At 37.6% G+C, this 26,107-nt stretch overlaps 1 protein-coding gene across 1 annotated transcript in view; it reads left to right on the forward strand.

Annotated features, from left to right (window-relative positions):
• Positions 1-26,107, forward strand: part of col7a1l (collagen type VII alpha 1-like) — a 548,766-nt gene that overhangs the window by 511,842 nt on the left and 10,817 nt on the right. Inside the window, exon 104 of the mRNA XM_051929632.1 lies at positions 6,312-6,360. Coding sequence (XP_051785592.1) covers positions 6,312-6,360 — 49 coding nt within the window. The remainder of the gene's footprint in view (positions 1-6,311; positions 6,361-26,107) is intronic.

Consider the following 26,107-nt stretch of genomic DNA (forward strand, 5'->3'; position numbering starts at 1 on the left):
CACCCATTTGCCACAGTAGATGCTCCCGATTTTCGGTAAGTGAATGTGTTTAATTGTAGGCTAAGTCAGGGAATGGCAAAGTTGCATGTTCTCCTCTTACCAGATGTTTCATCCGTTTCCATTTATAAATCTTTTAGAGAAATGACAAAGACTCTGAACCCTAAGTACAAAGCCCCAAACAGAGACAGTTTAACCAACCACTTGATCCCTGTTTAGTATGCGGTTGAAAAGGCAAATCTGATTTCTGAGCTGAAACATGTGTTGAAGGCAGCCGTCACTGCAGATGGATGGACAAGTTTTAGTCAAGATCATTACCTCATAGTACCACTGCATTATGTCAGGAATGGCCAGGCTCAAGAAAAATTCCTCAAAACCAAACCAGTGTACCAGGGACAGCTGTAGCAGAGGAGATTGATGAGATCTTGGAGGAGTATGGTATCAAAGACAAGGTTGTGGCCGCCACTGTTGATAATGCGGCCAACATGGATGTAGCTGTCAAAATAGTTGATGGTTGCAGAATTGCACAGTGCACAGTTCCATTGGACTTGAGTTGATTGTATTTGTTGTTGGCTGATGTAGTTTTATTTTTGAGTGCTCAGCTCATATATACTTTTAAAAAGGAGAGTGTAAATGTTACTGGACATTCTTGTGTAATTGCCACAGAATAATTTATGTTATACTTTGTTATTGCTACAGAAGAATATTTATTTTATTATTATTTTACATTTACAATTTTTTTTCTGGGGACCCCGTGGCACCCCATCGAGGAGCCGTAGGCTGTGGATCTCTTAAGATCTCACTGTTGGGTTTGTAAGGTCATGCTACTCCTAAATTTCTATCTTGTTCAAAGATAAGATATAAAACAAAGTTCTAAGCTAATCGACCTGTGTGTTCTCCTTTTTTAAAAAAAAGAATCGATAGGAGAATCGATAAAGAATCGAATTGTTAAACAGAATCGAAAATGGAATCGGAATCGTGAAAATCTTATCAATTCCCATCCCTATATATACATACAGTTCATACGGTCTGGAACGGATTAAATGCATTTACATACAATCCTATGGGAGAAATTGCTTCGGTTCACGACCAACTCAGTTTACGACCAGAGTTTTGGAACGAATTATGGTCGTGAACCGAGGTTCCACTGTATATGTTTGGTGGAAATCTAAATTCCAGTGATGAAGCACTAGATGTCCTACTGTTGTTCAGCTCTCCTTCTGTTTTCTTTTGAATATTTTTTGTTAATAATTTTTTTTATTAATTAAAGACTTTATTTTGTGATTTAGCCAGATGTTTTAAATGGTTCATTCCCCATTTTAAATTTTGAGTTTGGTCCATTTTGGCCAGTGCAGACCATAAACCTTTATGGCATGGCCCATGTGTGCACCAAGAATGGAACTCTGTCAGCACAATGATCTATAATTTATTTACTTATTGCTAGTTTGTGGCTGTTTATTTTATTTTGTTTGTGGTATCCAATCCTTCTGTGTTTTTAGTTGTTTGAAGCATGGTGGCGCAGTGGTTAAAACTGCAGCCTTAGAGCTCAAAACAAATGTTTGGTAACCATAATCGGTCCAGCATAGTTGGCCTTCTTTATCCCTAGCCCTCAGGGACACATACTGTAAAAGACCACTGCACCATTATATTCATCTCAGAACTAGTTGAGGTCCTCTTTCCACATTGTCTTTAATGTATCAGATATCCTTAACATTTCTGTGATTTCACTGAACTCATGGCAAAGGCAACTCCTCGATATTCGCTCATCACTGGTACTACCTCAGTTAACTACTCCTCTGAGAATGAATGTCCATTATAAGGAATTTGGTAAAAAAAAAACAACATGGCACACGTGCAATGCAGTGAAGGTCATTGCACAATCTTCCTATACTGAATAGTCATCTGTACTTCACTTGGAGCATACTGTAACATGAAGTTATTATGCATAAGTGCTTAGGTATTTCACACGTATGCTACATATTTTAACATTTATAAAAGTAAAAATATTATTTACCCAGTATGTTCATCATCAAGTTCTTCCATGAGAACCCTGATTACAATTAGGACTGATCATTTATGTTAGGTAGAATGCCTAGAGGGGGCTGGGTGGTCTCGTGGCCTGGAACCCCTGCAGATTTTATTTTTTCTCCAGCTGTCTGGAGTTTTTTTGTTTTTTCTGTCCTCCCTGGCCATCGGACCTTACTTTTATTCTATGTTAATTAGTGTTCTCTTATTTTAATTCTTATTTATTTTGTCTTTTTTCTCTTTCTTCATCATGTAAAGCACTTTGAGCTGCATTATTTGTATGAAAATGTGCTATATAAATAAATGTTGTTATTTTTGTTGTTGTATGTAACAGAAATGTTAAGCAGTATCTTTAGAAACTTAAATATAGATTATGGAGTTGGAAGAAGGTGGGTATCAGAAACATTTGGGATAGCAGCCAGTCATAAAAGCAACTGATGAAGCATGTGGAAGAAGAAGCAAGGCCATGTGGCTAGGGAGCACTCACTGCAAGCAGGAGGCATTTCTCCTCTGCAAAATCCATTGGCCTCGGAGTGTTCAGCTCATGGAGTAATTGAAAATGAGACAGATGGTGTTGCCTCTGGCCCTGAACAATGTGAAGCAGAGTCAGTGCTCTGAATGTGCAGGCAGGGGATAAGGCAGATGAGAGTGCATGAAGTGGCATGAAAGGAGCTGTGGAAAATCCAGGTGGATACAATGTGTATCCATATTACTTAAATCGTAGATCTGTATCAGATAAAAAAAGGTTTCTTATAATGAAGTAAAGTCCTGAACTGCTCCTGTCTTGTTAATGTGTTACTGTATTTTCAATAGTGTACCTTATGGGTTAACTGTATAGCTGTAGGATAAAAAAAAAACAGAATTTAAAAGAAATATCATATATTTTTGAGATAGTATTATTTACCATGCATGATTTCTGTGTATCCTTTTTTTTATTTACTAAGTGTGTGGGATTTACTTTGAAGACTCACTCATAAGTGATTGTGGCAAGACTTGTATCAACACAAAAACCACAAAATGAATGGCTCATTCTGCTTGAAGAATATTTGTTTGGCCAGACCCAGTCACCTTTCCAAGCTTTGCAAAGAGAAAATGGCAATAGAGTGCAGCCCATGTCAGCACAACATTTTGAGTCAGGTTTCACTCCAGTATAGTCTCTGTAATATTTGCCTGTCTGCGGTATGGTTTACATTTTCAAATAATTCTGTCATGTGGTTGTAGCCAAAATGGTGAAGCTGTGAAAAATTTATGCTGAATACTTGACAAATATCCTCTAAATATCCTAAGGGAGAAAATCAAGGAATACATATATTAGCTTTGTATACATAACCAGAGGTTCTGCCTATTCCATGGCCTCACCCCAAAATTTATCTGTAACTCAGCTGAGTAATATATTATACATAGTGATCTATCTATCTATCTATCTATCTATCTATCTATCTATCTATCTATCTATCTATCTATCTATCTATCTATCTATCTATCTATCTATCTATCTATCTATCTATCTATCTATCTATCTATCTATCTATCTATCTATCTATCTATCTATCTATCTATCTATCTATGTTTGTATTAAAAGCTATCTCTCTATTATAAAAAAAATCTTGCGACGATACAAGACTTTTTTCCTGCAACGAGATGTGATCTTTTGAAGAGAGACAGAGAGACATTTTCATGTCCCGTGAGGCGGGCAAGTCATGTCATACTTACAACCTTTGGAAGCAAGTCCCATGATACACATGCAGAGCAGGTTAGAGATAAAGGAAGAAGGAAAATTCGAAAGTCTCAAAAAAATGAGAGTAAAGATCGCATTAGCGCAAACAAACAGAAAATATTACTCTGTGAAATAACGTAACAGCGAAAAGAGGTCAAATAGTGTTTGAGGATGTCTGGGGGAGAAGAGAGACAAGGAAGAGAGACACAAGGAGAGCTGCTGTACAGGCTTTTAAACGTTCGAAGCGCTGTGTGACATGCAGATCATGCGGCACGGCATAAGCAGCAAGCCAGCAGCTGATCGAGCAAAGAGGAGGTATAAAAAACAACTGTTATTTGTTTCCCATTGTATCACCGCTTAAAAGGGGTTTTGGAGGAGCAGCCGTGTCTCCTTAGGGTGCGTTCAGCCCTCCTGTTCACAACGGCGCATAGCATGCAAATTGAGAGGAGAACATATGCTGTCTGTGATGTATTGGAATATTTAAATATTTTTCTTTGTTTTATCTTTCTGAGTGAACAGCAAGAGAATGAAAAATTAAAAGAAAATGAAAGTAAAAAAGCACATCCACACCGGTAAAGTGGGTTACATTCCACCAAACTCAGATAACGGCATGGATTTTTTATTTTAGAAACTGGAGGTATAAAAAGTATTGTTAATAATTTAAACCTTTTCATTGCTAAAATGAAAATGTAAAAAATTACAAGTGAATCGAAATTATGGCCATTTAGGTTTACAAATTCTACTTAAGGTAATTTATTAAACTACAAATAACAAAATTACAAAATGCAAGATAAAAAAGTGAGTTTAATCTTATTACAATGTACTCTATTTTATTATTGTATTTTTATTTCAACAAGTGTCCTATTTGCGTAATCTGTAGCATATTCTACTGTTAAATTATGCACACATAGATTGTATTTTTCACCAATTTAGTAAAATGTCTGAATTAACTCATTGCAAATTTGTGGAAAAAAAGCATTCAAATTAAACTACAGGAACCTCTAAAATATTGTAAAACACTTTTGTGTGAAAACTTTATACAAGAATTATTGTAGAGTTTCATGCAGAAAGTATGAAGACTTGTTACTAAATCACCTAGACATATGACTATATTATCGTCACGTGGATTTCTTCTGGATGCTCCAGTTTCCTCCCACATTCCAAGGACAAGCAGCTTAGGTGAAATGGTGATGCTAAATAGGCCCTTGTGTGTGTGTCTGTGTATTCACCCTGCAATGGGCTGGCACCCTGTCCAGGGATTATGTCTACCCTGTGCCCTTTGCTTGCTGGGATAGCTCCAGTTGTATTGCAACTCTGCTCTGAAAATGGGTTTGGAAGATGGATGGATGGATCAAAATATGAACTTTTTCAAACCTGCCTGTTTTCAGTATTGCAAATTAGTAACCTTTGTGACTTGAACAGAAACAACCAAACATAAATGTAATAGATGGGTACAACTGGAATCTGAAATGGCATAAGGTCAGCTGTGGCAGTAGGTTTTGCAGAACACAAAAAATTGAATTAATGTAGAAGATGAGACTCATGGAAACCTGTTCATCTCTTTGTATTCAAATAACTAACTGCATACGTGACCACTTGCATAGAAACGGTATGACAAAAGAAACAGAGAAAAAAATCACATCCTGAAATAAGGCCATAATATCATAAAGAAAGACAGGTAAAACGGCAGAATTTCACTTTAAAATATTTATGTTAGTGTGCTGTTCTGTTTTATTTTCATCACAACTAGTATAAATGAAAAGAAACTGCTAAACTACTGATTGTACAGTATTTTAGTTCACATTTTAATTACGACAGACTCATCATAAGTATTTTAATGCTATTTCTATCATTGACATATCAATTGAAAACACAGCATCAATATTCACTGATGCAGAAACAAAAGCCAAATATTTTAAATAAGTTTGTTGATGATGTTTTTCAACAAGAATAATATTAAACCTGTCTTAGAGTGACAACACAAGAAAAGAAAACAGGATGATAATGCAAATGCAGAAAAATTAAAGATGGTACAAAGTACACTTTAAGCCAAGAGGCACAATGGAAGACAAAACTAATGAAATTGCCTAAAAATGCGCTTTGAGCAAGTGGTAAATCAGAAGACCTCCTGACTTCTTTGGAGACTTGATATAATGATAATGAGACAACCAAATTAATCATTTCTGTACAATGCCAAAAGTGGAAATATACTTTTATTGAATATCTTCTATGTTTTTAGCTTTGAAATAAAATCTTTTGAATCTGCTTATTTTCGTTGAAATACCCTAAATTTTATTGTGCCTACATGCAATGCTTTGTTTTGTAGGTAAAAAGTAATGGGAATTGCTTTGTAATAGGCTTTGTAATAGTGTTAATGTTTAATTTGCTTAAATCCTGGACTTACCGCAGTCAACTAGAAGTGTTAAAATGCTGTCAAGCGGTCTGTTTGAAGTAAATGACTAAATCGCTATCAAATGAATTATACAAAAAAGGCTGATTGTTTTACAACTACCACTCTTTGCATCCATTCTATGGGAATAACGTGTCACGATCTGTTCCTTAAATCTTATAGGTGGAAGAAGTTAAGGAAATTATCAAGAAAGAATTAAGTTACAAATGTGGTGAGTACTACCTTGAAGATTTTTTAAAATACTTTTACATTACCAACAAATTAAAACAGTTTAGTATTATATATGTTACAACCTGTTTTGAACCAATCTGGTTTATTCTAGTTCTATAACGGTTTATTCAATTTTAGAGTTGTTTTAGTGTCATCATTGTTTCACCATAGACACAATCATTTTGTTAACCATGGCAGAGCATGTTTCCTGGCCACATAATATACGGCAGCCATGTCTAGCATCATGGCTCCCTAATTATTTAACATAGTGGCAAGCTGTATCCTAGTTTTGATCAAAAATATATTTTTGCAAATGTTTACCATTCCTAATTTAGTGATGGCTAAAGAATAACTACTGTTATGAGTTTCAATTACTGATAAATCATTTGCGTACTGATATTTCTCAACTGACATTTCTTTGTTTTTCACTACCTAAACCTCTGTTTGTCTCTAACTACTTTTCACGGCTTTAAATCTTGTTCTCCTCTTAGTTAATTATTTGTGTATTTAAAATCCAGATTATTACTGCTTACAGAACCATAACAATTTGTTTAATAGTATGTATAAATTTCAATTTCGTTGTTCCTTTGTAAAAGTGACAATGACAATAAAGATCTATCTATCTATCTATAAAGGACTTGTGCAGAGGGTATATTAAGGTAACATTTCAAGTAAAAGCAGACATTCCTATGGCTATTCACCAAAGATGGAATGAGGTAGTTTACTTTTTTCTAACTTTTATGTTGCTATCACATCATTAAGAAAGTTGTGAATCATGAGCTACTCATTCGTAATGTATTAAGTAATATATGCATCCTACTGTTTGAGATTCTGTCAGGAGTGAATGGGGTTAAAAGTATTTCACAGCGACACATTCTCGCATTATTTTTGACTTCGTCATTGGTTTATGAATTGGGTTTGCTAGTTTCAGTTTCTGATTGAACTTTGATTATTTATCTCTCCCCTCCCCTGGTTCATCCAAAAATATTCTGCCTTTCTCTGCTTTGGCAGACCATTAAGACTTTAAAGCAAAACATTCTTTTACAATTTTATTGATGAAACGGTAAACACAAATTAATATTTATAAAGTGCTAAGAGTTTTAACCTCTTAAGGTGCAAATGCATGATCACTTGGCAACTTTAATTTGACATAGTGTGTATGTGAATGTGCCCTGTAATGGATTATTATTCCTATGCAGGTTCAGGCAATGCCTTGTTTCCAGTGATGCCAGGGCCAGAACTGTGGGATCCCCATAATCCCAGTTTTGGATTATGTGATTTCAGAAATTAATTGATCTTAGTTTAACCTTTTATATTTTACTGGTTTGACAGAAGTTTTGATTTACTTTTCCACAATATCCCCAATGGTGTACAAGTTAAATACAAAGCAAATTAATTCAGAATAATCATACAATATTTCTATTAACAAAATATAACAAATATTCAGTAAGTACATTTTGCTCATGTAAAGAGTTCAATTTGCTTTGTTGTGCTTTCATATAATTAACTTCCTATATTTCCTATCACTCCATGGTTGAAATTCTCCTGGAATTATGTTTCTGCAGAAAAATATATATTAGGATTTGGCAAAAATTCCTTTTATATTGAAGGATTTAATATGATACAATTGTCAGGTCTTTGGGTCCAATACCCCCAAAGAAAAGTATATTAATATCTAAAATTTATGATCCAATGTGGATGAATACCTTCTACAACCGGAGACCTATGAAGCTAATTTGAACCTTTTTTGGTGTCACAGTTTACCAGCACATAACACCTTAAATTTTCAGTTGGTTTGTTTGCACTGGGAATCTGTGATGCCTTTAGTAAACTGGAACTTTAGTATGTTGCAACAAACAGAGGTTCATTTGTCAACTGGTTGAAGGCTCAATCCATGGCTTGATCTCTTTCTGATATAGCTTGTTTCTGCTTGAAGTTGGGGTTTTCCTTTGTATCTGATCCCATATGTATTTGATAATTCGATTAAAACTTAACTACTATAGTTGTATCTGCTTTGGATGCTATTGTGGCCTCCATTCAATTGAAATGCATATCCATTAAAACAAGTGTATATACTCATGGAAGAGGCACTTAGTTGGTATCAAAATATTCAACCTATTGGCACTTAATTTTTGCTGCTCTGAAAGTAACCTGGTAACCCAAAATCCATTTACTATTACACAATGTCAATGATTCCATCTTCTTTAACAAATATGTCAGTTTTTCTATATGTTTTACTAGAGGGAATGGGGAACCACAGGGTATATGTCTGGGAAAACCCTGAAACTGGTCCCATTAATAAAACAAAATAGTAACAGCCAAATGTTACTATGGAGGGTCCTGTAGAATCGAGAAAACTCCCATTTATAATTCTAAAGTACATATGTGTTTGGGTCTGTGTTCACTGTGTGCTTTGAATATGAGGAGTGGTTAGTGCCTGCAGGCAAGGGAGTTAGGAGTTACTAATGTCCTTTAGAGAACATCTCGCAGTCAGCACAGTTTGTAGAAGTCAAGGAAGAAATCCAGTTTGGGCTTCGAAATTCCTAATTAGCTTTAGAAAAAAGGTAAAAAAAAAAAAAGCAAAAACAGTTATGGTCCACATTCCCCTTTTCATTTTTCTAATTTCAGAATATTTTTCAAGTATGTGCACATTTTTCTTTATATGTCAGTGTCAGGTTCTTAAAAATCATTTACAAGAGTGATAGATATTTTACTACGTCAAAAGCTAACCTTAATGCATACAAAACATATTTTATCTTTTCCCATACAGAGTCATTTAAATTATTTCAAAAGCCATTTAGATCAGCTGTAATTACCTTGAAATATATCTATTAAGTGTACCTTTTAACTTGTTATTGTCAAAGTAAAACAGTCACTTTATACATATAACAGTTGTTTTTTAAGGTATTATTTTTACTACTAATTAAATTAACACATGCATTTCTACCTTAGGCTTTAGAATTTTCGCAAACTGCCCAAAATGTTTCCTTTGAACATCAAATTAAAGAAAACAAAACTAAACCTTCAAACAGCTATGTAGTTATTCAAACATTAACTTTCTATTCTATTTCACATTTAAAATAGACTCAATTCTTAAACATTAAAAAAGAATGGGAAAGAAAATTAGTTTATCATATGCAATGAACACCTTATAATTCAAACCTATTTATATTTAAAATTCCTTCAGAGTAGTCAATTAAATAGTCGGCTTAAACATACTTTACCTATATAATGCACATAAATAAAACATCTATACTTTCAAAAAACACCTACACATCCTCACACACACCACACTTGGTAGCATTTTATTTCTTGAAAGATATTGTTTCCTTTATATTTTATAATTATCAAAAGAGCATTTTTCCTTAAAATTTAATCAGGATTTGAAGGAAAATGTTTTTCATATTTATAAATGTTTTTATAAGCAAATGTAGAGACATTTTCATTACTAAATGTTATACATATTCCAAACTGTAAATATCTGAGGTGGGCTGGGGCCCTGTCTAGGTATCTGTTCCTGCCTTGCGCCCTGTGTTGGCTGGGATTGGCTCCAGCAGACCCCCGTTTTAGGATATAGCGGGTTGGAGAATGACTGACTGACAAACTCTAAATATTTTAACCCAAAATAATTCAGACCTCTGTTAATTTATACCAGACAGTTCTAATTTTGTGTGTTTAGTATATTTTTAGCAATTGTTTTAATGATTTAAATGGTACCATTTTCAAAAGTAATTGCAGGTAAAGAAATTACATATTGTTTCTTAGGCACAATACAACATTTTCAGACACACCCAACAATCTTTTAACCTGTTAAATCACTCACATTTTTCTTCAAACATTCCAAGCTATTAAACAACTAAAGCAGCATTTTTATACCCTTCTTCAGCATTTTCATCTTTCATTCTTTTCAAATGTGCTCTCAGTCTGTCTCACTCCCTTGCTGCACTCTTCTTGCAGACATGACTTTGTGTTAAAGACTTTAAGTCTCAATCTAGTCAGTTAATCATCCCTGTTACAGTATTTTGATAGTATCTTCCTGATTGCCATATTTCCTCCTTTATCATTAGTCAAATTCTGGTATTGTCTTGGACAGTGCACAAAGTATAAAAAATGGAAGGATTTTTTTCTTTATTTGCTTATTTTACTAACCCCCCATTTACCAAACTCCCCTTTGTTTCACATCAGCATCCATCTGTACTGGCTTTGAAGCCCCCAGTTTGCAAAACCAAACAGAAATTTGTGTAAGTGCAGGGGGTGGAGCTGCTGTAAAAATGTGTGTGGCTTTACGCCAAGTTTAGTTTTATACATCTCAAAGTGTGCGTGGAAACGGGCACACCCAATATTTTTGTGCATTCACACCATTTATACATGAGGCCCCAGGATTCTCTGTTTCTTTGACACAGAAGCATCATTCTGCTGACATCCTTTCCACAAAGAGAATGGACCACATGTAGGCTACGTTGGATTTTTTTTCAAAAATTAGTGCAGCACTCTTCAGCTGTTGATGAAAATCAAGACACCACATATCATCTTGTAAATTACAAATTCCTTATATAGATCTCTTTTTTTTCTTACTGCAGCAATCTTTAATCAAGCAAATGGTCAGTTACCTTAATGGCCCACTACTAAACTGGAAAATTCAGTTTCCACATGTGCATACACACATAAGGGAAAGAACAACACTGCAGTGCCAATTCATACAGTTCCTGGGGCTTGCAGCACTCGGCACCAGGAGCATTTCACATACTATTAAGTAAGCAATATTTTTCTAGAGAAGTAATTACATTGAGCATATGATACAACATTTGAGAAAAAATGCTTAACAAGACTGTTAAGGGTTGTTATACACGTTTTAATAATAAGTTAAATGACCAAAGGAAGCTTATTACTTATTTTGTGCAACATTTGGTGGTGACTTGCCCCACTGGCTCTTAAGGCAGAAACACCTCTGTTTAGCAAGTTAACAAACATTATAGTATATACTTTAAAAATGTAATTATTATTTAATTTAATTTATGAACATTTTGTCTCCAATGGATAATGATATGGCCACTTTACTGTAAGTGGAGAAATTTGGTTATTTTCTAGTACATTTTTTATTCCATTAATAGTATAAGCCCATATACATTTTACAAAAACTCCCATCAATTTCAAATAGCTAAAAGAAAAAAATCCTTCCTACAAATACATTTAAATCAACTGAACAGATGATACACTACAGGTAATGCACCTCAGGGTTATGGAAGAAATGCCACCTGCTATCACTATATACATGCCTCCTCTGTACTATCAAAAAAACATTAAACCCATGCACTTCCTCCAGATATTTAAAATTACATTCTGAACAGGTTACGTTAGAATAACATTAAATATACACTATAAAAAATCAATAACATATTATTTTTGATGGAAAGTACAATAAATGATTCATACATCTCCATGAAGAATGATACACTTAAAAGTATAAACATGTCAGTCAAATACACCAGCAGAAGTAATTTGGTAAAATTGGAAATTGAAAATTCATAAAATTTCAGTAACTATTCATTCAGTCATTCTAAAAGTGTAGTTAATTTTTATTTCTGTTTCAATGGCCAGCCTTATGAAAACTGTGCAGAAACAGGTTTAGTGCTTCTGAAAGCATCATAATCATATAAGATATGTTGGCATATCTTTGTTAGCATATGGTTTTATGATTTATGTGGAAAATGTCCAGAATCAGCTCACCAGTCAGTTGTCTGTAATTTTGTAGAATCTATGCTCACTTAGTTTTCCACTGTGATTCATGCAGAAAAGCACAGAAGCCCTCACCAGCCCAACCATCTGGTGTTTTTGATTATAAGGTATACACTAAGGAAAGTCATAATTAAATAGATATTTACAAAGAAAATAATATTTTATGCTTAGAAAGATTGTTATAATATCTCATTCTTGTGAAAAATAATTTCTTAATTATAAACAAATTAATTCCCAAATGCTACTAAAACAACCGACTGAAGAAGATATTCAGCTGTGATTTAGATGTTTTGGTCCAATAACCTGCAAAACTGAGACAGACTATAGCTGAATATAGCTTCTTCAAGTGTGTCACAAAAGTATACTGTCACACTGACCAATGAATGTGTCACTAAAATATAATTTGGTGACTTACTGTGTGTTCTCCTTGCAATATTTCTGTCTTAATATAGTTTAGTTGTCAAGCAGAAGTAGAAGTCCAAAAAACCATCTGTGATTCAGAGGAAATGAAAATAGATAGATAGATAGATAGATAGAAAGATAGATAGATAGATAGATAGATAGATAGATAGATAGATAGATAGATAGATAGATAGATAGATAGATAGATAGATAGATAGATAGATAGATAGATAGATAGATAGATAGATAGATACTTTATTAATCCTAAGGGGAAATTCACATACTCCAGCAGCAGCATACTGATAAAAAACAATATTAAATTAAACAGTGATAAAAATGCAGGTATAACTAACAGTAACTTTGTATAGTGTTAACGTTTACTCCCCCGGGTGGAATTGAAGTGTCGCATAGTGTGGGGGAGGAACGATCTCCTCCGTCTGTCAGTGGAGCAGGACAGTTACAGTAGTCTGTCACTGAAGCTGCTCCTCTGTCTGGAGATGATACTGTTTAGTGGATGCAGTGGATTCTCCATGATTGACAGGAGCCTGATTGACAGGAAATGACACCAAGGATATCTTTAAATGTGTAGTACAGTGACTAAAGCAATGGACATCAACACTACAAAAGTGCTGCTTCTATTTCCATTTCTGCTTCACTGTGAAATCCTGAACAAGTCTCTTGATGTATCTGTGCTCTAACAGTAAACATTTGTAATGTTCAATATCCTGATCATGCTAGTTGCCTTGGAGAAACTTGTCAGCCAAATATAAATTAGTAATACACAGGTTATGCGCCACTTGTTAATTCCGCTAAAAAAAGAGATGCAACTGGAAACTTACTGGAACAAGCAGACACATTATTTGAGACAGGATCTGTGGATGGTCTCCATTTACATCAAAGCAATGGATGGAAGTCTGTTTTCTCTATAATGTTAAGCAAGGTAGGGTAATTATAGGCATTACCACAGAAACTGCATAAGCTGCACATACATTTTAGTCTTTTAATTTTAAATCAACCATACCAAAATCAATAAATAAATAAACAAAATGAGCAGAATTTGAGATGTTTTCATCTTACACTGGCACCATCTTAGAAAGGCAATTACAGACATCTCAAACACATTTCAAATTATTTTTTATGGTGCATATTTTCAATTTACTTCTCTAGTTTATCTGGTATTATTATGTAGACATGTCAAAATTTCTGATCTTCAATTGAGATTTTTACAATATCTTTAGCCAAGCACTTATTATACCAAATAAAGTTGTTAATCTTGTCAGTGCTCTTATTGAATAAAACTTTATTGCAGACCACATAATTGTTAGGAGTTAGTCTCTATCCTACAGTCATAGTAACATGCAATACACTTCAAAATATACTATACACAGTATAATTTGTGAAAAAGGCCTACATTATTTGCAGCATTAGTTTGCTATGCCATAGCAGGCGTACCCCCCTCAGTTTTCATCCTTTTGACAGTAGATGGTGACAACGAGTCATCACTGAATCAACTATTTGATGTACTGCATTAGAAGAGCAAGGCTGGTATTGATTTTCGTTCCAATCTGCACAAAAAGCAATAAACATCCTCTTTATGTTTTTGTTATTTTTGTTTTATGCGAAGAAGAAAAAAACTAAGCTTGTACTGCATTGTTCCAAAATATGCAACCAGAAAAAAGAACAGTCTTCAACATATAGCATAATATGGCCCAATTAACACAATGACACTGATTGCCTGTTCTCTATTACACTGTTCTTCTATCAGATTACTGAATATGCCTTATCAATTAAGAGTCTGTGCTGTCTGTCCCAAAAGCATTGGCAGAAATCTGATCCAGTCAGGATGTCAGATCATCCCAGAGACCAATAATGCACACACCTACACAAGGTGATGCAATTCAAATGCATATGTTTTTGGGAGGAAACCCCACATAAAGAAAACATGTAGATTCTACACATACAGTACAATAACTGGGCCCATTTTTGGAACCTGGGGCACTGAATCTAGGAGTGAGTAAATGCTACCTTAGCTACAGGGAACAGCAGCTGAAGCTTCCATTAGCTAGTACTGAAATTATGATTGAAACTTCATTTTGTTTCATGCATATAACATTTCATAAGTGTTATTTTCCTCGTATATCTGCATATATATGTGTAACATGTATGTGTAACATATATATTACACATTCCTTTTGACTAAAGTGTGAAAAGCTGGGTCATTTGGTGAACTAAAATAAAAACAACGTTTTGTAGGTTGATGTTTTTAACTGGATATTTCTCTTTGGCTTGGAAAAATGACAGATAGATGACCCATTAGTGGAGTTGCACCTCTTGCTGAATTCTTTCTGATAATCTCGGGCAAAAATAGTGCTATAAATCACTAGGCTATTTTGATTAGCAGATATGAAGAGAGGACTAGAGAACTTGGTTATATATCCAAACACACATATAGCACTCAGCTAACTCAGAAAAAACACTTTTATCAAGCTAAAAATTAAATATAAATATGTATCAGAATATTAGCTATAAAATTAAACACATCATTTCAATGTAGATTTCGGTTTCCCTTGTGGCCATTACATTTCTGCTGGTCTCTTTTGTACTTGTCCACAGAAGTGAAAACACGCACTTGAATGTTACTAGCTGTAAGTAATAATTTTCCAAAATAATGTAATTAAAATTGTGGAATAGCTCAATAAAAAATGAAGTGGTGAGATTAAGATATAGTGAAAAAATTAACTTCTTAAAAAGAACAATGAAAATAGTGCATTTTATCATAATGGGCTTTCATAGTAAGCAGTTCACCACCTGACAGCCATATTGGGAGCTTCAAAAGCTGTGAAAAAGAACAGTTAAAAAATAAGAAGCAGTGACTTGGGGGGCTATGCAGAAATGAGGCCAGTCTCCATAAGGAGCAAATAAATTACCACAGAAATGTGTGACATTTTCATGAGCTGTGCTGTGTGACATCACCACAACACTACCTGTACCATTACCAAATCATTACACAATAAATGCATAGAACAATGTGACAATATATAAAGTGCACTCATAATTAGTTTTTAAAAGTAAAAACAATTTATGTTTTGACATGCAGACTGATTCTTGCTTTCAGTTTACCTATAATGTTTTCCCGGAAGGTGGTAACTGAAAGAGATAGTTATCTGGGTAAGTGCTAGCTGTGATTATGTTATTTGCTCTCTTCCTATGTTAAAATCTATTTCTCTTAAAGTAAATTTTTCTAAGCAAAAGAACTTGTGAGAATATGAGTTTCTATTACTCTGTAACATTTCTACATGGTTACTTTGTGTAATAATGTTTCTAGGACATAGTGATTATTAATTTTGCAGTGCTGCAATATGGGCACCACCATGCTATTAATCCCACTACCAGGATGCTGCTGCAGGTTGCTAAGGAATGTTGGTTGAGACGTCACCATGTCTCATGTCATCAGCACAATGCTTTTAATACCAGCACAACGGTTCATTGAGTAACTGTTAATTGATATAAACACAATCAAATGTACGGCAAATTTCTCGTTTTTGATTTTACAGTTTTCCTTTGATTATCTGGGTAACAGTTAGGTTTGGGTGCAAAAGTTTTATCTTGTAGGATTTGATTTGTTTCTGATTTGACTACTTTTCATCTCCTGATCCTCTTCCTGACCTTGGGCAGAATATCCTGATCTTGAGATGTATGTAAGTGTAGTTTCATGCCTACAGTTCTTTCTGCTGTTTTAATGTGATCATGTTTGATGTTTTGAATGAGTAAATGCACTGTCATACCGGACTATCAGTTCTACAACACATTTCCTGTACTTGCAGATTAACCTTTTTAAAATGGTGGAGACAATGTATAAAATATTGAGCTCATTTATAAGAGAAGTAATGTCTTCATCCCAGTTCTGTGTGTGGGTAAGAGTAGTGCCTAGTTTTCCAGGGTAATTCAGACATTCCTGGCCAAAATTAGGCTTCCATTTTTACTGTAATCCAATGATCTCATCTGCACAAAGTATTTCAAATAATGTCATGTCAAAACAAAGTACAGCTGCTGAATCACTTCCTCCGAGTTCTTCTGAGCGATTAATAAGGTTTAAGCTAGCATTTTGATAGCTGTCTTAATAACTTCCTTTCATTGTCTTGATTTGAAAATAAGGACTGGGTCATTACTGCTTCTTCTATTAAATGTGCATATAAGGTTACTAGATGGCACTTCTACCAAATTCAGTGTATAAAATACAACTGATATTCATAAGCACTAAACCATACGTACAGTGTGCAACATGAAAAATACTACTTTCTTATTAAGTCAGGGGCTCTTCTTTAAACATGGCCACAGCAAGCCAGTCAATTATAAAATAAACTTATGGATTTCTGATATAATATATATATATAGTATATATATAGTATGTATGTATGTATATATATTGTGACAATAATACAACATAGACATAAAGATTTGGGGCAGCCACCCATATATTGTTTTCCCAGCTGCAAAAGTTTGTTTTTGAGCACGATGTGCATAGAACAGAGTCCACAACAGAACTGACTACAGTAGACAAAGATGGAGGCTTTAAAGGCCCATAGAGAAACTGATGTCATTAAAAGGGCTGCAACCAGAAGTGATGTCAGCAAAGGGGCTGGCTTCGGAAGTGACGCCAGCAAAGGGGCCGGCTTCAGAAGTGATGTCAGCAAAGGGGCTGGCTTCGGAAGTGACGTCCGCAAAGGGGCCGGCTCCAGAAGTGATGTCTTCTGAGGTGCCGGAACCTTGCAGGATTTCCCGAGAAAGGTCTGTAAGGAACTGAGAAAGACAGTCAGCGCACTCCGCCGCCCCCTGGTTGGATGTTTTATTACCATTATTTAGTCCCTTTAGCTGCCTCCTACTCACACGTGTGTGACAAGGCCCCCCCCCCCCCCTCAGCCCAGACCCATCGGGTCGGGCGTCCTGCACCAAGAGGTCGTGGGCACGAGAGAGAGCATCAGAGTTGGCATGGAAAGAGCCCTTACGATGAACTAGCGAAAACTTGTAAGGTTGAAGGTCAAGAAACCACCTAGTGACCCATGGATTCAACTCTTTGTGACGGGCCATTCACCGTAAGGGAGCATGATCCGTCACCAGAGTGAACTCCCGGCCCAAGAGGTAGTACCTCAACTGTGTAATCGCCCATTTAATTGCAAGGGCTTCCCGTTCCACCGCTGCATACCTGGTCTCCCGATCTAACAGTTTCCGGCACAGGTACATGACAGGGTGTTCAACACCATCGACGCTTTGGCTCAGCACGGCCCCCAGGCCTGCGTCTGAATCATCCGTCTGGAGAATAAAAGGGAGAGAAAAATTAGGAGCTTTTAATATTGGTGCTGAAGTGAGTGCCTGTTTTAAGTCACAGAATGCAGTGTCCGCCTTGACAGTCCATACCACATGATTAGGAGCCCTCTTCTTTGTTAGATCAGTCAAGGGCGCCGCTCTCTCTGAAAACCTAGGTACGAACCGGCGGTAGTACCTTGCTAATCCGAGAAATGCTTGGACTTGCCACTTGGTTCGTGGACAGGATCATTTTAAAATGGCATCTATTTTTGAACACTGTGGTTTTACGGTACCCCAACCCTCCAGGTAGCCCAAATATTTTGCCTCTTTCAGTCCAAAGAAACATTTCTTGGGATTGATACGAAGCCTGGCTTCTCCTAGTGTCCGCAATACCACAGTGACCTGCTGTATGTGTTCCTTCCATGTGCTGGAATAGATGACGACGTCATCCAGATAGGCAGCACTTATACGCATTATGGGGTGGGAGCACTTTGTCCAACAGACGCTGGAAAGTCGCAGGAGCCCCATGTAATCCGAATGGAAGGACACGATACTGCCAGTGTCCACTAGGGGTGCTAAATGCTGTCTTGACCTTCACGGAGTCCATTAAAGGAATCTGCCAGTACCCCTTTGTCATGTCAAGTGTGGTAAAAAATTCTGCTTGTCCAATCCTCTCGAGAAGGTCATCCACGCGAGGCATGGGATAAGCATCAAATAGGGAGACCTGGTTAAGCCGACGGAAGTCATTGTAAAACCTCCAACTGCCGTCAGGCTTACTAACCAAGACGATTGGACAGGACCAGGGACTATAACTTTCCTCTATCACTCCTAGTTCCAGCATCCGCTTGATTTTCAGCTCCACTTCTGCTTTCTTTGCCTCAGGAAGTCTATAGGGGCGCTCTCGGACTATAACCTCTTGTTCTGTCACTATGTCGTGCACAATCAGAGAGGTCCTCCCGGGTTTTTCACTCACCACCTCAGAGACGGACAGCATAGCTGATTCCAGCTCCTGTCTTTGTCTATAAATTAATTCTGCGCCGAAATTAAGGGTGTCTATGTGAGCAAAGAATGAGCAGGGCTGAGCGGAGGAGGGATCTGACTCCCTCTCCTTCCACGGCTTCAGCAAGTTCACATGATAAACCCACTCGCTTGGTCTACGATTGGGTTGTTTCACCAAATAGTCGACCAATCCTTATCTCTCCTTAAATTTCATAAGGGCCTTGCCAAGGGGCGAGTAATTTAGAATGGGAGGTAGGAACTAATACCATGACACAATCCCCCGGACGGAATTCTTGGAGTGTCGTGCCACGGTCATAATAACGGGCCTGAGCTGCTTGTGCCTCTTCGATATGACTTTTTAGAATCGGTTGGATTTTCCCAAATCTATCGCGTAATTGCGCGATATATTCCAAAATATTTGTAGATGGAAGAGCCTCTCCTTCCCAACATTCTTTCAAAATATCCAATATAACTCGGGGTTGTCATCCGTATAATAATTCAAAAGGTGAGAACCCTTAGAGGCTTGTTGGACTTCCCGATAGGCAAAGAGTACGAGGGGGAGGAGTTGATCCCAATTCCTCCCGTCCCTGCTGACCGCATTGTTAGCATCTGCTTGAGAGTCTGATTAAACCTCTCTACTAGACCGTCAGTTTGAGGATGATACACTGCGGTCTTTAAGTGCTTCATTTTCAGTAAATTGGCCGTTTCCTTGAACGTCTCTGAGGTAAAACGCGTCCCTTGGTCCGTTAGGACTTCTTTAGGAATGCCGTACGTGCAAATACCCCTACTAGTTCCCGTGCGATTGCTTTAGCTGTAGCTGAGCGCAAGGGAACAGCTTCTGGATATCGGGTCGCATAATCCACGAGGACTAATATATATTTATGTCCTCGGGCTGAGGGCTCTAAGGGTCCTACAATATCGACCCTGATTCTTTCAAAGGGGACATCAACTAAAGGAAGGGGAACGAGAGGAGTACGGTCCCTCCTAGGAATTTGCCGTAACTGACATTCCGGACAAGAAATACAAAAACGGCGAACCTCCTTGTTAATTCCCGGACAATAAAATCTGAGCTTAATCCGCTCTAAAGTTTTTTCAGAGTTTTTCGGCCTCCAAGGAGGTGGGCATGTGCTAATTCACAAACCTGCCGCCGGTAGGTTCGTGGGATTAATAACAGTTTCCGGACCTCCGCCCCATGTTCCGCCACCTGCTATAATAGATCATTTTCTATTACAAAGTGAGGTCCTTGTGGCATGGGCTGGTGCGTGCGTTGGCCGTTGAAAAGGACTACTGCATTTTTTGCAAATATTGGGGAGTCATCATTTCACTGCTCTGACCTGAAGGGGCGGGGTTTCCTCCCGACTTGTCAAGGCGCGGGCAGATGACGTATTCGCCTGCGACGGTCCAGGAATCTCCCCGTCCTCCTCGTAGGCTTCCGTATCTCTCTCCGCCAGCTGTGTACACGGCGTGGAGACAGCTTGAGACGAGTTATCCCCATCTATAATGAGGCCTAACTTTTTATCAGGAGTAGTCAATAGTTTACCGCATTTATTTTCTGACCAGTACCGCCCCAGAATCGCTGGAAAAGGTGAATTAGGGTGGACCGCCATGGGAATTTTTTTAGTGATCTTCCCTGACTCATGAAGCAAAGGGCGGTATTGTACATCCGGATGTCTCCATGAATACATTTAATACTGGTCTTTTCTTTAATTCTTTGTCGCGGTAAGACATATCGGCAATCAACAATGGAAATGTTGCTGCTGGAATCAAACAAGGCATTGAGTTTATAACCATGAATGACTACTGATCCTGTATTTGATAATGTCAGGGGGGTTGGCAAGAGCACACAAACCGTCTCCCTTCCTCCACCCAGTGGCGTAGCTCGAGTTTGCACCACTCGGGGTGGGGCGGGGCGGGGTTCAATTTACCACCCTCCATCGTATCTGAATATGTTAACTTATTTAAATTATTATTGAGAAAAATTAAGATACATTTTGTATAGATTTATTTATATATAGAGAAACAGCAATTTTTTTTTCACATATAATTATTTATAAGCATCAACTAGACAAGAATATAGTACAGACTCACTGATAAGCTGTGTTCTGATTATTAGTTTAATATAATTACGCTGCGAAAACCAGAACTGGTGTGGTGTACAAGTGATAGGTGGGGATGAGCAAGAACGCATTCGGATTGATAACGAAATGAAATTATACATTGTGAATTAGTTGTTTATCTTCCTAGAAATTATTATTGGTGTAATGTTTCTGTTTATTTATGTTATTGCCTCATAAATTTCAACTGCCGTGTCTGATGCTGTCACAGAAGGACCGTCTGAAAACGATTTTTGAAGCATTTGTGGATGAAAATCAGAGAATTCGATTTTTTTTCATTCATGAGTGATATTTCTCCGAACCCTGCTGATTACACGTGAAGTGTTCTGAGCCTTTCGGCCAATAATGCCGCCCCCAAAAATGTGCCGCCCAGGGTGGACTGCCCTCTCCACCCGCCCCTAGCTACGCCACTGCCTCCACCTACATCCTGCCTCATTCCCTGGTAGGTCGCATGCCCGGCGGCCCAGGAACTCAGAAACAGGCTCCGATTTATGTGGAAGAGACTTATTTTGTAGGATGTAATCTCTAGGAAATCCACTAGAGGGCTGTTCTGCTCTCCCAGATTGCAAGACTGGTATGGGTGATTTTATGAACTTTATAAGCTCTTCCATAGAATGGAAATCTCCCCAGTCCGGCTGGGCAAAGTTTTTAGGAAGCCCCTGTAAAAAAATATAGCAGGCGACCTGCTGCACTATTTGGCAGGTGGTCAGTTCAAATGGCCTTAGCCATTTTTTATTATTCTTGCCTGCTGGACTGGGGATAGCCCATATTTATCTGGGACCGCAGCCCCAATGGGCGGCTCAGCTCTTTCCTTCGAGAGAGCATAATAAGCCCTTTTTGTTTCATCCCCAGAAACCAGCCTACGTCTGTGTGTCCCTCTCACACTCTCCACTTGGTAAGTTACAAGCCCGGGGTTGTATTTGGGGAGTGGAGCCTGTACTGAGTCCTTCCTAACCCCCAACCGTACCCCCAAAACTCGGCCACGGTACTTTCCTACCTGGTTAGTTTCCTGTCAGTGTCCCGGTTTGTTCTGGGACTGAATCCTGCCGTCTACGCCACTGTGACAATAATACAACATAGACATCATAAAGATTTGGGGCAGCCACCTTTATATTGTTTTCCCAGCTGCAAAAGTTTATGTTTTTGAGCACGATGTGCATAGAACAGAGTCCACAACAGAACTGACTACAGTAGACAAAGATGGAGGCTTTAAAGGCCCAAAGAGGAACTGATGTCATCAAAAGGGCCGGAACCAGAAGTGACGTCAGCAAAGGGGCCAGCTTCAGAAGTGACGTCAGCAAAGGGGCCGGCTTCAGAAGTGACATCAGCAAAGGGGCCGGCTTCAGAAGTGATTTCAGCAAAGGGGCTGGCTTTGGAAGTGACATCAGCAAAGGGGCCGGCTCCGGAAGTGATGTGTTTTTAAGGCCTTGGAACCTTGCAGGATTTCCCGGGAAAGGTCAGTAGGGAACTGAGAAAGACAGTCAGCGCACTCCGCCGCCCCCTGGTCGGATATTTTATTACCATTAGTCAGACCCTTTAACTGTCGCCTACTCGCACATGTGTGACAATATATATAACAAATGACTTTCCCCTTAGAGATTAATAAAATATGCAGTAAACCTGAAGAAAAAGGAGAAAATAGAAAAAGATATACCGTAATCCCTCCTCGATCGCGGGGGTTGCGTTCCAGAACCCCCTGCGAAAGGTGAAAATCCACGAAGTACAAACCATATGTTTATATGGTTATTTTTATATTGTCATGCTTGGGTCACAGATTTGCACAGAAACACAGGAGGTTGTAGAGAGACAGGAACGTTATTCAAACACTGCAAACAAACATTTGTCTCTTTTTCAAAAGTTTAAACTGTGCTCCATGACAAGACAGAGATGACAGTTCCGTCTCACAATTAAAAGAATGCAAACATATCTTCCTCTTCAAAGGAGTGCGCGTCAGGAGCAGATAATGTCAGAGAGAGAGAGAGAAAAAAGCAAACAAAAATCAATAGGGCTGTTTGGCTTTTAAGTATGCGAAGCACCGCCAGTACAATGTAAAGGTAGTCTTTCAGCATTTTTTAGAGGAGCGTCCGTATCCTCTAGGTCAGTGTGCGAACAGCCCCTCTGCTCACACCCCCTCCGTTAGGAGCAGAGAATGTCAGAGAGAGAGAGAGAGACAGAGAAAAACAAACAAACAATCAAAAATCAATACGTGCCCTTCGAGCTTTTAAGTATGCGAAGCACCGTGCAGGAAGCATGTCGCTTGATAAAGCAGCTGCACAGAATGGAGCAACGTGAAGGTAATCTTTCAGCATTTTTAGACGAGCGTCCATATCGTCAATGGGTGTGAACAGCCCCCCTGCTCACACCCCCTCCGTCAGGAGCAGAGAATGTCAGAGCAAGAAAGCAAACAATCAAAAATCAATACATGCTATTTGATGTTTTAAGTATGCGAAGCACAGTGCGGGAAGCATATCGCTTGACAAATCAGCCATATGTAAGTCCAGCAAGGAAGAGAGCAATGTGAAGGTAATCTTTCAGCGTTTATTGAGGAGCGGCCGTATCCTCTAGGGGTGCGAACAGCCCCCGTGGTCACAATATATTTGAGGAGTTTTATTTAATATGTAATACGCGCTCTGGTTGGGTAGCTTCTCAGCCATCTGCCAATAGTGTCCCTTGTATGAAATCAACTGGGCAAACCAACTGAGGAAGCATGTACCAGAAATTAAAAGACCCATTGTCTGCAGAAATCCGCAAACCAGCAAAAAATCCGCGATATATATTTAAATATGCTTACATATAAAATCCGCGATAGAGTGAAGCCGCGAAAGTCGAAGCGCGATATAGCGAGGGATTACTGTATAGCCTTTTATCACATTAAACAAATTTTGTTTGATTACTATGAAACATAAAAAATAATTAACCATTATCTGGATTGTTCCAATCTTTGCTTACTTCCTATGTATTATGTTCAATGAAAGCTTTTATGCTTTCAATACTGTGAAATTAACTATTACTGATAAAATAATATAGAATGGTGTACCCACACTTCTGCATACATTTATTAGAAAACATTCCAAATTTTTATCTTTGTTTTTTTTAATGTTTTGCATGTAAAACCTTTGTAACCATACCCGTGTCTCTCAGATTCCAGCTGAAGATTATACTTTTTAGAGAACATTTTGTTTTATCAGATTTTGTGGCCTTTTGGTTAGCACTGATGCTGCATAATTCCAGAAGACTGAATCTGCATCTCTGTCTGGTCCATTGACTTTATGAATTTTACCTCCACACCCCAAATGCCTACAGGTTAAATTGGCAAAAGTAAAGTACCTCAGACTTAATAATCAATGTGCTCTGGGATGAACAAGTGACTTAGGTATGTTGTGCCTAATATAGGATAGGCTCTGTCCATCTGTGACCTTGATCAGAATTAATTGAATGAAATTTATAACAAATGGTTTTTGAGATATCTGTGCTGAATGCTAAAATTTATAGTATGTATAATGATAGGCTCCAAAAAAATGTAATGTCTTTTTTTTTAATTGTATCGTGTCTGACTTATTAAAGGCTTATTGTTTTTGGTCCAGTTTGGTCCAGTACTTATCCGTATATCCTTCAAAAATGGTTTGACCTATGTCCAACTATAACTGCTGTAGGAATTTTTTAATTTAATCTAGATTTTTGCAGTCTGCTCTATTTAGTCATGGGATCAGGCCTAATGATTTGGTATATTTTTGTATGAGCAATTTTTGAAATACATAGTTTATTTAAATATACATTTATGTATACATAAAGGCACACAGAAGTTAACGCAAGTGCATGCATTCATACGGGTATGCACGTACATTTTCAAATAAACATATTATTGTAGAGTACGGTCAGTTGTATTGTATTGTAAAATCGTCCATTGAGTTATTTCCTGTTTTATCATTACAGTTAAATTTACATGGAAGTTCTGTATGGACCATTTCATACTGATGCCGAGCCCTTTTTGTCAATATTTACTTCCCATTGTAGGCTTTCTAGGTCTCTGAGTCCAAACCTGACACATGTGTTTTACTTGGATGTCATTTTAAAGTAGACTTTTGTGGAGCCATCTTGTTTTTTTTCTTGGATACCGCCATCTTCAGGCTCCATTACCAGGGCACAGCACCTGGTTACTGGTGACTATAGTCCCAGAAGTCGCCATCATGATGTTGTTAGCATGACCCTTTAACAACCAGCACCGCTGGATACAGCAATGATGCCGACTGGTAAGGCAAGCCATTTGCTAGTCTCTTTAATATTTGTTTTAATATCGTTTTTATGTGTTTTGTACTTCCCAGCAGCTACTGATGTATGATCAGATGTCCTTACTCAGTATCTTCGCTGGTCTATTATCTTCTCAATCCTTATCTTTTGAAGGGACTCCATTTGAACCTCCATCTTTGATATATTCATCTCTGACTTTTTGTACCTGGACACCCGTGTTCACTTTTATGAGTGAGCTGTGTTCTTTGCCGGAGGTGGGCAGGTGTAGTTGTCAAATGGAGCTGGCTCCATTCTTCCTTGTTGGGCCTGGATTCCCGATGTTTGAGAGTTGTCTTTGACCCGTCTTCTCCATTACAGGACGTAAGCTCTTGGGCAATGGTAATTAGATTTAATTTCTCTTTCTAAAGGCTGCGTTACTACTTCCCTGTGTGCTGTAGGGGAGCTAAAGCTGCTAATCTTCACTGGCTCACTCAAGCTTGGCTCACGTCTATTAAGGTAGCTTTCCTGAACACAATGTCAGTGACTAATAAAACTTTTATTTTGCATGATTTTATTACTTCAAAGGAGCTGGACCTCTTGGTCACACCCTTAATCTCATTCTTAAACATGGTGTTACAGTTAATAACATTGAGATACGTGATGCTCATATTACTGATCATTTTTCTCTAATGATGGATGTGAATATTTTTTGTTGATGTTATTATTACAAGCTGTGTCCCACACTATTCTCGTATTTTAAATTCTTCAGTTATTTCTGATTTTAAAAGTATCTTTACCAATTTGAATTTACAAGGCCAATGTGACAACTCTTTTTTAGTCTTTAATTCATCTTGTAAAATGGTTCGAGATTTAATTGCATCCCTTAAAATCTGCTCCCAAAAGGTAAGACCAGCTCCACAATTTAGTGACACCACACATCAGTTCTTGTGCTCCTAAAGGACTGCA

This window comes from Erpetoichthys calabaricus, chromosome 1 (genome assembly GCF_900747795.2).
Source record: "Erpetoichthys calabaricus chromosome 1, fErpCal1.3, whole genome shotgun sequence".
NCBI classification, from domain to species: domain Eukaryota; kingdom Metazoa; phylum Chordata; class Cladistia; order Polypteriformes; family Polypteridae; genus Erpetoichthys; species Erpetoichthys calabaricus.